Genomic DNA, 17,984 nt, shown 5'->3' with positions numbered 1-17,984 from the left:
GTGTGTGGGAATGTATTCCAGAAGTCAAAGGGTTGAATAGGTGTAGAATGGATGAATGGATGAATGAAAAAATTAAGCATGCAGTCTGAAAGAAGACACTGTAAAGGCATCACAAGTTAAATAGTAAGAATAATAATTTGTATGAAGAATACTTTAAAACAGGAAATGAAGGTGAAATAGTTGTTGATAAGGACAATAGACGTGTAATATCAGTAAAAGTTGGCCAATCGGACGAAGAAAAATCCTACATCATCCTTTTGATAAGTGTCAAGGAGAAGAAAGAATGATTACGGTAAGATGATGACATATGAGAAGGTAAGGGATTAATATCAAATTAATTTTGGAGGGATTTCATAGAAATGGAGAGAGAGAGAGAGAGAGAGAGAGATGGGTAGAACAAGGGATATGAGAAGAATATTCTTTGTATAGAATTCTTTAGAATGCATTGATTGTGAATGCAGTGAGTGCATAAACATTGATGAGTTTAAGACATGTTTTAATGAACTTTGTGTGTGATGGTGGAGAAATTTCTTGATTAGTCTTTGGATATCCCATTGAGGTCTGGTGCTAATAATAATAATAATTATTATTATTGTTAGATATATGAAGAGCCAAACGCTTCAATTCAGCGACATATGACTTGTTTAAGTTAAGGGATATTACATCCCATATCGTTTCTTAGCCGAATAAGAAACTCAAAGAGTTTCATGCCGAATATAGTAGAAACTATATAAAGTTCGGCGATTCCAAGCGTAAGCAAATACCTGGATACTGCAGCAACTGACTCTAAAGGTAGTGCAAGCTGAGGTAACTCATGTCTAAGGTGGAGCAAGCTCCGATCACTATTCTTGATATTTACCCATAATGTGAACTAAGCTCCTAGGCCAATCTGAATAGAGAGCCAGTCTATTCAGATTGGCTCTCTGAATGATACCAGCAGGTTCTGTGTGATGGAACAGTGTCTCAAAAAAGGAGATACCGAGTGACACGCCCCAGATTTCTGTTCTTGGGCCCCTTCTGTTTAACTTGTTTGTAAACGATATATCATGTTGACTGACTGGGGATCTTCAGTTGTTTGCTGATGATGCAAAGTTGGGAAGAATTATAAGTAGCACTGCTGATGATAATTCCCTTCAGGAAGATTTGAATAGACTTTTTACTTGGACAATAGAGTGGGAGTGTAGTTTTAATATCAACAAGTGAAAGGTGTTGCAATTTGAAGTTCAGAAATATAAGGCTGTGTGCTATATTGATGTGCCGTACTGCACTAAGTGATGTGAGATTAGAAATTTGGGAGTGGTAGTCAATAGTAGAGGGCATATTGCTAGTGTTGCATGGACTGCATATCATTGTGCTGCTATGATGAGAAGTACTCTAACATGTAAGGATAAGGAAGTGGTTGTGCCACTGTATAAGTCACTGGTCAGACCACACTTGGACTTTGTGCTCAAATCTGGTCACCTGGTTTTCAGTATGATGTGCAGACATTGGAGAGGATCCAGAAGCAAGTGACTTAGACAATGTCGGGACTTTGGAATGCTGGCTGTGGAAAGAGGTTGAAGAAATGTGGATTGCAGAGTTTGGTAGATAGGAGATAAAGAGGTGATATGATAGAGACATTTAAGTTAGTGAGAGGATTTTATCAGATTAATCCAGAGGGCATTATAAAAAGAGTAGAAGATGAGAGGGGAAGAACCTGAGGTCTACCTGGAAGTTATGTAAAAGTGTGATGAAGAGGGGTGTGAGGAGTAGATTTTTTACATGGAGAATTGTCAGTGAATGGAACAGATTACCAGTATGTGTTGTTAATGCAAGGAGTGTTAAAGATTTTAAGATTCTACATGATAAATATGCTGTCAGTTGAATGAACCTCCCATGATGAGTCTGTTAGCTCCATGGAGGATGTAATAATAATAACAACAACAACATAACAAAGTGCTTCTAACAGCAGACCTCTTATTATTGTACATGCTTACTACATCAATCTTTTACTGTATGCATTTCCTAAGTGTCCATTCCATCCACATTCCATTTATTCTTATTCAGTTTATTAAATTTAATTTGCAGTACTTTTGGCTAAGGATTTTGTGTTGTTCAATTCAGTTGCAAAACTTTTAATGTTTATCATAATTATGCTGTATCTTTTTTTTTGTAATTAGATCCCTCATTGTGAATGGCTAGTTGAAGAAGCCCACTGTGCACGTAGAGGAAGATTTAAAGATGCTGTTAGGCACACTGACATGTGTCCAACACCATGCCATTTGTAAGTTCTAAAACTAGTAGTGCTTTTTTTGTTACTGTTCTTGTTTAAAATACAGTTTCAGGATCAGATTTGTTCAGCCTGGTGTGTTTTAAAACTTTAATCAGTATTTTTTCATAAAATTTTCAGAAATTACAGATAAATGAAAACACCTTAGTCATTGGCATGCCTACTTATTTTATTCTTGAACAGAATGTTAATTCTCTTGAATAAAGAACTATAATTCCAGTAGTTTTCTCCAATAGGCTCCTCCAATCATTTGTGAAAAATGAATGTTATTCAATTATTTGTGTTGCTCTAGATATAGTAAAAGCAAACTAATAAAATCTGAAACACTCTGCTGCTATAGCAGCAGAGTGTTTCAGAAATTTTTTTGAGAGATGTGTCAAAGATGCTAAAATTATGGATAATTATTCAGAAAGGGATGGGGAGAAACACATCAAATTTGTAACTTGAATCACAGACACAGCTATGCAGGAGAACATTCAAAAGATCAAGAACATTACTAAATGTCTACTATTACAGTGAGATTAATGTATATCATAATACTATTATTATAAATTCAAAATAGTGTAGTTTATGGTAATCATTTCCCAAATCTGTACTACCTTAGAATGTTGTTCTCATGTTTAGTGGTGTACTAAATTTCTTCTTAAAAGTGACTGAACCATCTCTCTCACAGATCCATTTTGCTCATTTTCTTGCAGACAATCTACTTTTTCCTTGTGTCTTTTGAAGCTGAATGTTTGTGCAAATATTTTTGGCATTCTTCTGCCAAATATGCTTTCAACATCTCTTCACTTTCCAGTTTCAGATAAGTTGAACCAAGTTCTTGTCCTCCTCTTTCATTTAGTCTACGCTGACAGTTTTCTCCTAAAGATTACAACTTCCAGTTACTTAAAAATATATATATCCAGCAGATCTTGCTTTACTCTTAACTACTTGAGCACACACAACACTTCTGATCTATAGATTTTTTAGTCTCTATGTGTGTGTGATCGATATATTTTTCTTTTTGTAAATCAGATGATCAAAATCTTTACTAGTCGTAGCTTCATAAAGTGGAACCATAATCTCCTTATACATATCAATTTTCCATACAGTTGCTATAATCCCATAATTTTATAAGTATGTGTTCTCTAAATTTTGTCCTTATTCACCATCACACCCAGATCCTTTATCTGATCCCCATCTTCTATGATATCTCTATGAATTGTATACTCAGCATCTTATGTTCACTTCGAATTTTAAAACCTTGCACTTTGCAGCACTGAACTGGTAACCCCCACTCTCAAGCCAATTCATCCAGTTTGTTCAAGACCTCTTTCAAAGCCGTATCTCTACTCCAGATAGTTTCTTGCCAATTTTGCATCATCTGCAAGTAACTGCATATCATTGTTCAAACCTTTTTCAGTATAATTAACATACAAGTTACAAAGCCACAGCCACAAAGCAGATTGTTGGGTACACTGCTAGTGACTTTCTTCTTCTGGGATATGGCTTTCTCACATGCAACTTGCTGAGACCTATCAGAAAGGCTTCAATCTCGTGCACTAATCTTCTGTTCAATGCCATCCATTCCAATTTGACATTTGATAGTCTCTCAAAGGACTTTGCAAAATCTAAGTATACCACTGTGTCTGCAATGTGTCCTGAATGCTTTTGTCACCTTATTATAATAAAAAAGGCTTCAATTTTTAAAGAAAAATTTTTTTAATACTTTCATGCTATCCATCAAAGAGAATGCTGCTTTTGTCAACCTAATTCTGAAGTGAGGTTTTTTCACTAACCTCTCAGATGCTTTAACCACAACAGAGATAGACTGACTTAAAAACCAAAGCTTTAAGTCTTATCACATCTCTTATGAGCATAACAATTTTTCCCACTTTTCACTCATTTGAAACTTGGCACACTGTAAGACTCGTGCTAAAGTATGAAAGCTGTTAATGCCCTGGAATATTCCTTCGAAATGTACAGTGATATATTGCCAAGCCATGCTGCCTTATTAACATCAAGTTTACTCTGTATATCTGCTCGTTTACCATTAGTTCCTCCTTCCTTCCCATTACACTAAAGTTTTGAATAATGCCACATTCACAAGGACGAAATACAGTTGACCGGGAGAATACAGAAGAACAGGGTTTGAACTGCTCGGGTCCACTTATACGTTGTTTTTTTAATAAATATATTGGAAATTTTTTTTTGAGATTTGTGACAATTTAAAAAAACTCTCAGACGAACTGCGTAGCATAGAAATATTTTTAAAAAAATTAAGAAAAAGTTAGATATGTCATGAATGCATAAAATATATGTAGATACTAATCTATTTTATCATTTACTACCATAAATTATACACAAATCTATGTATTTGTGTATACATATATGTATACAAATCTATATATGTAAAATTTATCAAAACTTACACAGACAAACACTTACAGATCATGCATTGCCATTCTTGCAGTCGAGAGAAAAGTATACAAACATAAGGATGCAGTATTGAATCATAACTGCATAAAATTAACGGTTATTAATTAGCTTAATTAATTAGCATGAAATAAAAATTTTACAACGATTCATTTATTAGTGTGTAGGCAAAGCAGTCGTATCGATTGCACTAGGCTACCATAAAGCAATCATATTTCTTCTTTCTTATCATTGCATGAATCGTTATACCTGTAAATAAATATGAATTTCTTTTTCAGATTATCTTTTCATTTTTGATGTCTAGTATTAGTAATATGTATAACATCTATAGTGTTTTGTATCATATAAGACAAGATGTAGGTACTGACAGACAGATGATTAATCTTGTAAACAGATGACATAAACTTGCAGTATTGATAAATTCAGTACAGCACTGTAAATGTATTTTCACTTCCTTTTGATTTTTTTTAATAACATTTTCTTTTCTCTAGCTTACTTAATTGTAAGAATATAGTATATGATACATACATACCATACAAAATATGTGTTAATTGGCTGTTTATATTATCGGTAAGCTTCCGGTCAACAGCAGGCTATTAGTAGTTAAGTTTTGGGGAGTCAATGTTATACACAGATTTTCGAATAATGCGGGGAACTCCCCCCCCCCCCCCCCCCAGTGTTGTTCAAGGGTCAGCTGTACTTTTCTAAATTGCTTCATTTAATATCTCAACTATATCCTCTGGAGTGGTTATCATTCTTCTATTTTCACTAACCATTATGAAATAGCATCCTTCTATTATCTTTCTTGCTTTTCTGCTGGCCATGCATTGAACTCCTTGAGTTTTTTTTTTGGTCTCATTAGCTGCTACTCATACTCTACTTTTGCTACCCTTACCAATGAGTCACCTTCCTCATTTGTTCTTTGTGCTCTTCATACAATTGATTATTGCCACTCTGCTGCTTCCATAATACCTTCTTCCAGATTGCATGCCTAACCTCTTCATTCTTCTATTTCACATCTACCTTATTTAACTTTCTGTAGATAGTTTTGAATAACATCCAAGCAGCATTGATCTCCTTTCCATCTTTCTTTCTCAAAAACTTGAGAAATTTATTTCCTTTGCTGCCCCAAGATTCCTTTCTCTTCAATCCATTCTGTATTACCATAATTAAAATCATACATAATGATCATGTTGAGCATATTTTTCTTATATGCTAGACTAATTTTTCTACATTTCCTTCTCACTGCACTCCACATTACCAGATCTAGCTCCATCAAACTAAATATTTCAATCCCCTCCATTTATATCTCACACCATACAGCCTCAAAACCATTGCATTATTTCCCCTTGCATTGCCAACTTGGATGGACATATCTATTCTGCTATCAACAATAGCACCCCCCCCCCCCTTTCTGTCCTATCTTCATATAAAACATCATACTCCTCTGTCTCTATTCCTGTCAGAACATTGTCCTCATCCAACCATGTCTTACTTATTCCAACAATTTTTGGGCAAATGGACTTGATTAGTGGAACAGTTTCTTTCCTCTTATTTCTGATACTTCTGTCATATCTACATCCAGCATCTATACGTCTCACACAGCATTTCCACCCCTCCCCACTCCCACTTCACTATCTGTTCTCTCATTCTTTTCACTCACACTACTCACTCTCCATTCATATGTTATTCTTCAATCTCTCCTGCTCTTTCAGCATCAGTCTCTCCAGTTAAATTACACTAAAACCTTTAAATGCAACCCATCTCTCTCTTACAGTTCTGTCTGTCCCTCAAACTCATCTCATACATTCACAAACTGTACTCTTTTTCTTTTCACACAACTCTGCTAGCATGCTGTTCATATCTTTGCCTGCCATCTCATTTCTTCACTGCCATACCTGGGCAGTTAACTGACTTCCCTTCCCATCACACTGTCATTTTTTACTCTTCTCAACAACTTCCAGATATCCATTCTCGCATTCTCCTTGTTCCCAACTAAATCATTCATTCCTACTATTGATATCAAGTCTTTTGCTTGCTAACTCCTCATATCCATTGCATCATTTCACTTGCTAATTCTACCTCCTGGAAAGCAAACCTTGTATGCCATCTCTTTCACTGAACGTCTAGTAATTCAATTTCCATATATCGCTCTCAAATTATTCATTACCTCTTTCACTTGGTCACTTCATCTTCACTCTTCTGTGCATATGTAGTTATTCTCATTTCATTCTACATATGTTTAATCTCTTGCATCACACTAAGTCCACTTTCATGTCTTGAATCATTTTATCACTGTCATGCATACTTACTATGTTGCTGTCAATTACACTCTCTTTCTTACCATTTAGTCTCACAGACTATTATTATTATTAATATTTGACCTCCATGGAGTCAGAGACTCATCATGGGAAGTACTCACTATTGCATACAATACTCATCCAACTGCGTCTTAAACTAATTTAATGTGTCCACATCCACAACACACTCAAGCAATGCATTCCACTCACCAACCATCCTTCATGCAAAGGACCTGCTTCTCACTCCTTTGCTCACACCCTCATACAGTTTCCAGCAATAGCCTCTTGTTCTACTCCCCTCTCCCATTCTATGAAAAATCTCCTCCATGTCTACCTGATAACAACCCCTGACCAGCTTATGTCTCAATCATATCTCCCTCTTCCTCCTGTTCATGAGGCTCTGCAACTTACATCCTCTCAATCTGTCCTCGTACTCCACATTCCAAAGAACACTAACTACCTTTGTGAATCTTCTCTTTACCCTTTCCAACATATCCTCATCACCATGAAAATCCAGCGACCAAATCTGTGCACAGTAATCCATATGAGGCCTGATCAAGGCCTTATACAGTGGAATCATAACCTCTTTATTTCTGCATGTCAGGGTTGTCTGCATCATTACCATTATTCGATGTGATGTCTTCACAATTTGTATAATGTGGCCCCTGAATTTCAAGTCCTTGTCCACCATCACTCCTATATCTCTCATCTCCTCTACTTCTGTTAAAGTTTCCCTGCCAAGTGTGTATATACTTTGCATCGCATCGTTGTTTATTGCTTACCAAATCTCAAAACCTTACACTTGGCAACATTGAACTGACAGTTTCACTTACCTGTCCATTCATGCAATCTATTCAAGTCCTCTTATAAGGCATTAACATCAGCCTGACTGTGCATTGCTCTCCACAGTTTTGCATCATCCGCAAACAGCTGGATATCACCAGTTAAACCCAACCCAATATCATTAACATACAAATTGAACAACAATGGCCCCAAAACTGACCCCTACGGCACACCACTGGTGACCTTTCTCTTTCGAGATACTGCATCCCCCATATACAAATTTCTGATACCTATCCGACAGCCAGTCACTGATCCAACACAGAAGTCTGTTATCCAGTCCCATCTGTTTCAATTTATTTAAGAGCTTTTCATGTGGCAGTCTATCAAAAGCCTTTGCAAAATCCAAGTACACCACTGTATATGCATCTCCCTTGTCCAAGGTGTTTGTCACCTTGTTATAGTACATAAGTAAGTTAGTGAAACATGATCTCCTCTTAACAAACCCATGCTGATAACCACAGAGAATACTGCTGTTATCAACCCATTTCTGTATCCTACTTCTCACCAATCTCTCCAGGACCTTCACCATAACTCCAGATATACAGACCAGCCTATAATTTGAAGCTACAGCCTTATCACTGCCTTTATGCAGTGGAACAATTTTACCCTCCTTCCACTCCCTTGGAACCTGTGCTGTTGCAAAACTCTTATTAAACAGGCATGCCAATGCTACTGCCAGTTCCCTGGAACATTCCCTTAAGATGCGTGGTGATATGTCATCAAATCCTATTGCCGTATTAACATCAAGGTTATTTGTTTCTTCAAATACCTCCTGTTCAATCACAATTAAGCTATCCTCTCCTATGTCCTCTACACTTAAGTTCCTCATGATTCCATCCTGATCAGGATGAAACACACTTATAAATTGATCGCTGAATACCTCAATAATGTCTTTTGCAGCAGTTACCATTCTACCACTTTCATCCCTTAACTTTATCTTTCCATGATCATTCTTCCTTCTACTTCTACTTGCCACATATCTAAAAAAACTCTCTAGGGTTTTTCTTAGCCTAATTTGCCAATTTCTGCTTATACTCTACTTTTGTTTTACTAACTGAGTCACTCTCCTGGCTTGTTCTTTATATTCACCATGTGACTGATTACCATTATTCATCTTGTACTTCCTCCAAAGTACTTTCTTTTTCCAGATTTCATGCTTAAGCTCCACATTCATCCATTTTTACACCTACCTTGTTCAGCCGTTTGGCCTTTGGGATGCATTCGTACATTGATGCTGTTATGTATTTCTTTGTAAGTTCCCATCCAGTGTTTATTTCCTTACCGCTTGTTCTGTGTTATAGTTTGAAGTTGTCTCTTAAGCTTGTCATAATCACCAGCCCTATAATTCCACATATATAATTTCCTTGCAAAAGTCCATATGACTAGCCACAACACAGGTGATTACTTCATGATCACTTTCACCAACTGGAGGAAAATGTGAAATCCCTCTAACGGTTACATCCTCTGATGAAATGATGAGATCTAGAACTCTTGATCCTGGCGTGCCTTTCTTTACGTGCTGCATGAGATAGTTATCTCTCAAGAACTCGAGAAATTCATTTTCCTTTTTCCCAAATGCTATCTCTTCATTCCAATCTATACCACCATAATTAAAATCACTCATAATAATTACCCTTCCTTTGTTCACTAATCCAAGTTGTTTATACATTTCTTCATCACCACATTCCCAGGCCTATAGCAACATCCAACTAAATATGTCTTCCTCTCAATCTCCATGTTACACCACACTGCCTTATAACCATTGCCACTATTTCCCCCTTTCATATCTACCTTATGTGGACTTAATTCCTCTGCTATCATCAGCAGCACTCCCTTCCCCCCCTTCCTGCCCTTTCTATCCTCACGAAAAATACTGTACCCTTTCATTTCTATTCCCCGTTACGTATGATCTTCATTCAACCATGTTTCACTTATTCCAATGATTTGGGGACAAATAATCTCAATCACTGAAACCATTTCATCCCCTTTATTTCTGATACTTCTGGCATTTGTAAACAAACACGACAGTTCATTTTTAGGTCTATAGCCAGTCCTATTCAAGCCATATGTTGGTCGTGATTTCACCACTACACCTGCCAAATCACCTTTATCTTCGCTTACCACATGTACCTGCTCAGTCTCCACCCACATTACAATATACTCCATCTTCATACTATGTCAGCTTCTCATTCTCTCTCTCTCCCTTTTGGCCATTATTGATCACATTAAAAAGCTTTATAGGCTATGATCTTGTCATGCTTCAGCCTCTCCACATAGGCATCCTCAATATCTCCCAATGAATACAATTATATTTAGCACTTTGCCATTTTTGAAAAATCCACATCACTTATTCATCTTTAATGCCAATCAATGTACCAACTAGGGGCAAATATTCAGAGTGTGTGGTGCTCATCCACCGAATAGCAATATCACTGATATTATATTTTTGCATTTATTCCCATTAAAGACTCTCCTAATTGTTTACAGAATTTGAATGATTCCTAAAAGTAAACACAGAATACTAATGCTTCATATGCTTCATGAAGAGAACACTCTTCTACGTGTAAACATTGCATCACATTCGCGTTACTAGCTCGGGGGTGCATTCAAAATCCACACACCTTTGAGCCTTTTGAAAAAATGTACAGATGGTGCAGTGGGTCAAATTCTTAGCGTTATAGTAGTTTTTAACCACTTAGGTGAGGCAAGGTGAGCTCTGAGACAATAGCAAATAAAAGCTGTGATTGATTATTGTGTCAACCATTCCAATTGAACGTTGTCATTTGTCATGAGTTTCATCTGTTTTGCATGAATGAAGTGAACTGATGTGGTAGGCAAGTTTTTATATATAACATAGACAAGTTTTTAATATATAATTTTCGATAAATTTATAACTTTTTGCCCATATTTACAATGGGAAACAGTATTGTAATCGAAGGAGGTAAGCCTCATCCTCCTCTTCCAAATTTTACTCCTTTGGGTAATACACAAATAATATACATCTCCTCAGTACACCTTAGTTACGCACAAATCACCAGACAGGATTAGATTTCACTAATTCAACTGACATTTGCAAATTGCTTTTTGTGGTATAAACACAAGAAGCCTCTGAAAAACCAAGCATTCTTTTCTGCGCAAGACACTATCATCCAGCTGTTAACTTTATACATATCTGTCCACCCTTAGATTACTTTTGATATGTTAGGACACTATGTTCCCAAAACATCCCTGAAAATTCTTGATGCTGTCTATACAAGAGCAATTCAGTTGATAGATGATTCCTCCCTTATAGACTTACTTTGATCTCTGTCTCACAGATGCATTATTTTAACACTGTGTCTGTTCTACAGGTGCTTACATGGTTGCTGCTCCAATGGCAACCGTCATTCCACCACTTTCTGTTGGGCATGTTAAAACAAGAATAGCAGCTGCTTCTCTTCCTTTTTCTATCCCACTGCAAACACACCTCACTTACTCCTGCTCCCCTTCCTCATTTTTACATCTACTTCTGTCTTCTGGAACAGCTTTCCTCATAATATGTTTCCCAACAACTAAAACCCCCAATTCTTGTAGAAAAATGTCAATATGTTTTGTCTTTCTCAACCTTTGCCTGCATCCCACATATGACACTGATAGTACTCTAGGTCTGTTACTCCTCCTATATGGGATTGATATTAAAAATTAGCTGGCCGAGTGGTTAGTGTATCTGCTCTCCAGCCAAAAGGCTGGGGATCGAATCCTGTCTTGGGCATGGATGTTTGTGATTGTCTGTAAAAATACTAGTGGTGATAGTGGTGGGCGGTAGATGCTGTTGGTGTAGTTCGATTCATTGTAGTTGGTGGATTGAGTGATAAGACAGAGAGTTGTGGAGTAAGCCCTCCCTCAATGAGTCTTTGGACTCCCTGGAGGTGTCACATAATAATAATAAAATTTGTGCATCTGCCAACGCACAAAAAATAAAATAAATTAGCAAGCCCCTTCGCTCTTACCAGCCCATAGTACTAGTTTACTAAAGGTGTATTAAAACCCCTAATATATATATAGTATTATTTAAAAAAAAACCAGATTGTTGAAACTAGGTGATAATTTTTACATTTCAGTTTTATACCTTTTATTTGTGTAATTTAATTTTTTACTTTGCATCATTTCCTAGACGTTTCAATTGTACATCATGTTTGGGAGATCCTGGTCGTTGTGCCTGGTGTGAAGCCACTCAAACCTGTTTCCTGTTTGCAACTTATACTACTTCTTTTATGTATGGTCAGTGCAGAGAATGGGTAGATGAAGATCGAACAGCACCCAGGTAAATTAGATTGTTCTATTACATTTTTAAGCTCTCAGCATTGTTTTGTGGTTTGTCAAAATTGTTACAGAAAATTTTCAATTTATATTCACTAATTAATTTTCTTTATTAGAAATTACCAAGAATATTGCATTATAATTACAGTATTATTATTATTATGTAGGGAGTATCTCCTTGTAGTCAAAACACATATTGTAGGAAATCCACACTAATCATTATTCACACAGTTACCTATCATATCTCTCCTTAAACTTATTAAAATTATATTTAATAACTGAAACATTTGATTGGTTTAAGTTCCCTATCCCCTCCGAATTTATATCAGTAATTTCTTTTGCTGTGTTATAGAATGATAAAGTTTTGCACAATAAAAGAATAGAGTATGTATGATACTTCAGATGTTTTTATTAAATTTTACTTGGAATAAAATTGCGATGAAATAAGTTGAAATCACCATCAGAGTACTTTCGCACGTTCAGTATCAGGCTATATATCAGGTACGTTTCTTCTCAAGTGGAAACTCATTTTAACTATGTATTGTATCCTTTCTATGTTAATTAGGCTCATTTTAATAATTTAATCAATATTTATGGAATGCTTTTTTTTTTTTTTATTCATTGGGCTCAAGATCTGAGGATGAGTTCTTCCCAAATTTGTGGCAGTCTTATGTATCCAAATTTGTTGAGGTTTGGAAAGTTTTTCAGGTCTGAGGCAGATTCGAGGAATATGCTAGAAGGCCACACTAATACACCCTGCAGTGTATTAGTGTGGCCTTCTAGCATATCCTGTGGTGGATGTCCAAAACATGGTCAGCAAGTCCTGAGTGGCTGTAATGTGGAACTGAATGTAGTCCTTGTGTGCAGAAATTCTGATATTAGCTGTCCTGCATGTTTGACCATAGTAGGACATTTTGCAACATCTAGGGAATGTGGCTGGTCTTTGATGGAGTGGATAAGGGATGCTAGTTTTTTATGTGGTAGAGTCTAGAATGATATAACTCTAGGGAACCCCCCCCCCCCCCCAGTATATGGACTACCAAAAATCCATCAACAAAATGTGGCATTGCATCCCATTATTCATGGTATTGATTCACCCACATACAAATTAGCAAAACATTCAGCCAAAGTGCTCACACAATATACTGGCAACACACACATACCTAAATAAACTTGGCCCTCTTTAAAGCCAGTATAGAAATCCTCTACACACTCCAGTATACTGACATAATGGTCAGTTTTGATGTCTCCTCCTTATTCACTAATGTCTCACTCAAAGATACCTTAGACTGTATCCAAGCCATATTTCCTCCCTGTATCAGTTCACCATGAACTCAGACTGTTTCATTTGACAAGGAAAATTCTACAAACAGGTAGAAGGAAAAGCCATTTCTCCACTTTCTCTGCCTCTGACCAACTTTTTCATGGAGACCTTTGAAGAAAAAGCCTTAAACTCTGCCCCACATAAACCCACTGGCTGTCTATGCTGTTTGGATAATGTTTTCCATTTGGCTACATGGCCTGGATATACTTCACATTTTCTTAATACATCTAAACAATCAAATCAACACCCCAGGATCTAGTTTACCGGAGAAAAGGAAAACTGCAACAGTCTTCCATTCCTAGACACTCTGATTATATGCCAGCCTGATGGATCCCTGGCATTCTCCATTTACAGAAAACCCACACATTTAGGTAGATGCATTCGCCAGCAGTCATTCATCCCCCCCCCCCTCTCCCAACAACATGGAACTCTATATAAGGGAAAAATTAATCAATTCTAATAACGAAGAATACTTGAGATCTTTCATCATTCCATATATCCAGGCATACCCAAAAAATTAACAAAAATCCTAAGGAAATATAACCTTACAACCACTTACAGACCACATAAAAAATTGGTATCCCTTATCCACTTCACCAAAGACCAGCCACATTCCCTAAACCTACCAGGTCCCTTGCAAACTGTCCTACTACTGCCAAACAGGCAGGACAGCCAATATCAGAATTTCTGAACACAAGGACTACATCCCATTCCACCATTACAGCCACTCAGGACTTGACTGTTATGGACACCCACCACAGGATACGTTGGAAGAAGGCCACTCTGTACACTGCAGTAAATACAAATATGAGAGGCTATTCTTCGCTGCTTCAACCCTGAAAAATTTTCCAACCTCAGCAAATTTGGGTGCATGAGACTGTCCTAAATTTGGGAAGCATTCATTCTCGGATCTTGAGCCCAAATGCCATGACCACCCAATCTAGCCCACTAGGGGATGCCATTTAGGACTCTAGGCCTGACTTCAGTTGCCTTTCTTCAACTTCATTTGTCCAGTGCTAGTGCCTGCGTGTACATATCATTGTTTTTTTGTGATCCCTGATGATGGCATTGTAACATTGTTGAAATATATGAAAGTATTAATTAAAGTTATTATAATTAATATTTTAGTATATGTTGTTATACTAAATAACATATACTAATTTATATAATAGCGTATAATAGTTACAGTATTTATTGAACTTGCAATAATTTTATATGCTGGTGTTGAAACTAATGTTAAACTGAGGGATAAAATTTCTGTTCTTATTTTCCTCACCTATTTATCTTTCACCCTCTTTATAAAGTGAAGTTTACCCTGCATGCGCTGATTAATTGTGAAATAAATAGTCAAGTATTCTCAAAAAAACATTTTATTTAGCATGACTTGTAAGTCATTATCATGCTTATAAAAATCATAGACACCCTTAAACAAGAACAAATAATAATAATAATTTAACTAGAAGATTGTTATTTGTTTCACTGCCAGCTGTAATTTGTCCAACACCCTCTTTAACCATTACGTAGGTATGCAGTTGTAATAGAGAAGGAACTTATTTTTGCAGTTCACAACATGAATTAACTTAGTGTAACATATGTGATGAAAAGGCTTTTTAATAGTGTTATTTAGAAAACACAGTTATCTTGCAAAGATACATTTAGAGGCCATGTCATTGACATTACATCATGAAAAGTTAGTCTGGCTTCATTGCTAGTGTTAACCATTTCCTGTTGTTATTATTTGTCTTTCCTATTGAATTATTTTAATGGATAATTTATATAAATTCACCCATCATTATGTATAATATGTAAAAGGAAATGCAAACTCCACTTTTTAGTTTTGTTAACTGCAAAACTGGAAGTGAAGATAAGGGACCAGAAAATGTTAAAAACACTGGTAATTAGCTTAAGGAATTAACGCATATAACGGATATTAATTAAAGCAAACTTTAATGAATACCTTCAATATTTCGGCAACGTCACGTTGCCATCTTCAGGAACATACAAATATGGTATGTGCATGCAGGCACTAACAAAAGCAAATGAGAAAGAAAAGGCAAGAAACTAAAATTGTTCCTAAAGTCCTAATTGTGCCCCCTAGTGGGCTAATTGGGTTGTCTTGGCCATTGGGCTGAAGTTCTCATAATGTAGGCTTCCCAAATACCAGATGTAGTCTTTGTGTTCTGAAATCCTAATATTCGCTGTCCTGCCTGACAGGACAGCGAATATCAGCTGTCTGGCAGGCAGGATTTCAGAACGCAAAGACTACATCCGGTTTCACCAGCACAGCCACTCTGGGTTGGCAGACCATGCCTTAGATACCCGCCATAGAATTCATTGGAAAAAAACTAAAATAACACACCACAGCAAGTTCAAGTATGAAAGATTATTCATGGAATCATCAGCAGCTCTAAAAAATGTTCCAAACCTCAACAAATTTGGGTGCATGAAACCCAAATTTGGGAAGCCTACATGAGAACTTCAGCCCAATGACCAAGACAACCCAATTAGCCCACTAGGGGGAACCATTAGGACTTTAGGAACAATTTTAGTTTCTTGCCTTCTTCCTCATTTGCTTTTGTTAGTGCCTGCGTGCACATACCTTATTTGTATGTTCCTGAAGATGGCAACATGACGTTGCCGAAATATTGAAGGTATTCATTAAAGTTTGCTTTAATTAATATCCGTTATATGCATTGTTAATTCCTTAATCTAATTACCAGTTATGTATGACCAACGTATAAGCCTTGCTACAAGAGTTAAAAACACTGGAGAAAAGAGTTCTATTGTGTCATCAACTAAAAACAATCAAGATGTGCTTTCAAGGCAAATGGCTCAAAGAATTCTAGTGGTTGTTCTATAAAGATCAAGTTGCATTTTGTAAAGTATAAAAAAATATCCTGAGGCTGCTGACAAAAATTCTAGATCACTATAAGGTTTTGAAGATTTTTTTTAAAGTGGAGACATTTCACTTTCATATGATATTAAATTTTTATGAAAAATGCTGTGACTTGGGTAGAAATTGTCCAGAAAATACATCTTTAGCTGCTTTCAAAAAAAAAAAAAAAGGAAAAAAAAAGATGATTCTAAAATGTTTAAACACTACAGGTGTTTAAACATTTTAGAATGATCTTTTTTTTCCTTTCATAGGCCCACTAGTAGAGCAATGGAACTGTACTCCAGGAAATTGATGAAGCCAGTGTTTAGGGGGAAGTTAGTGGATAGGTGAGGGGAGGGTTAAAGTTTAGAGGGTGTATTGCAAAAGTGGCTAAAGAAGCTCATTGGATTACTTAATTACTGAAGAATACCCTGACAAGCAGGTTATTATGCCTCTTTATCGAGTCTTGGTATGACCCCATCTTGGCTACTGCATGAAGATGGTCACCTGGGTTTTTTTTGGCAATGAGGAGGAGAGGATCCAGAGGTGAGTGTCCAAGATAATAGCAGATCTACAGAATGAACCTTACAGGTTGAAGATTTGTGGGTTAAAGAAATTGGTTGATAGATGGAAAAAGGGTGATATGGTTGAGACATACAAATTACTAAAGGATTTTTACAAGATTAATATTATTATTATTATGTGATCCCTCCAGGGAGTCCAAAGACTAATCAAGGGAGGGCACCTGCTCTACAGCTCTGTCTCCATCACTCAATCCATCAACTACATTGAACCGCAACTACCATCATCTACACCAATGCTATCTACCCACCACCACCACTAATATTTTCACAGACAATCACAAACATCCATGCCCACAGCAGGATTTGAACCTGCAGCCTTTTGGGTGGAGAGTGGATATATGCTAACTGCTCAGCCAACCAGGCTGGCTAAAAATATAGAGAGGAAATTTTTCAGAACAGGTCTGGTGGTGAGCCCACAGCAGGATTTGAACCTGCAGCCTTTTGGGTGGAGAGTGGATATATGATAACTGCTCAGCCAACCAGGCTGGCTAAAAATATAGAGAGGAAATTTTTCAGAACAGGTCTGGTGGTGAGAGAACTAAGAGCCATCCTTGGAAACTAAGTAAGAGTGTGTTTGCTTGGAGAGTGGTGAATGAGTGGAATAGGTTGCCAGAGTCTGATGTTGGTGCCATGACTGTGAATTAGTTTAATGCAAAGTATGATAGTTACTGTGCTAATATTGGATAGTGCTTGGCATGATGTTTAAGCCCTCCTTCAATGAGTCTAAGGACTCCATAGATTAGCACATAATAATAATAACGTCAAAGTAGCCTGAAATGTAAAGAATCTGTGTCAGTTAATGCTGATGTCATTAAACAAAAATTAGTTAAGGAAATCAAAGACTCCAGCAGTGAGTCTTCTTCTTGATGTTTCTATAGATATTTCAGATGAGGAGAAATTTGTCCATTATATGATATGCATAGATAAAAATTGGAAGCAGCATTTATTTGTATAATTTCTCTCCTAAACTGCAGTTTGATAGTTGAGACTGAAATAAACAACTTATCCTGTAAGACTAGTTAGAAGGCAGTGGAACAGAAGTAGCATGCAATGTGCTGGGGAAATAAAAACA

At 36.7% G+C, this 17,984-nt stretch overlaps 1 protein-coding gene across 1 annotated transcript in view; it reads left to right on the top strand.

Annotated features, from left to right (window-relative positions):
* Megf8 (multiple EGF like domains 8) overlaps window positions 1-17,984 on the top strand; it is a 752,012-nt gene that overhangs the window by 252,374 nt on the left and 481,654 nt on the right. Inside the window, exons 12-13 of the mRNA XM_090404705.1 lie at window positions 2,160-2,263; window positions 11,984-12,133. Coding sequence (XP_090260831.1) covers window positions 2,160-2,263; window positions 11,984-12,133 — 254 coding nt within the window. The remainder of the gene's footprint in view (window positions 1-2,159; window positions 2,264-11,983; window positions 12,134-17,984) is intronic.

The sequence above is a fragment of the Typopeltis vanoorti genome, chromosome 1, assembly GCF_054136105.1.
Source record: "Typopeltis vanoorti isolate ZY-2024b chromosome 1, IOZ_Tvanoo_1.0, whole genome shotgun sequence".
Taxonomy (NCBI): domain Eukaryota; kingdom Metazoa; phylum Arthropoda; class Arachnida; order Uropygi; family Thelyphonidae; genus Typopeltis; species Typopeltis vanoorti.
Note: the sequence above shows the minus strand (reverse complement) of the source record. Positions and strands in the feature narration are given on the sequence as shown.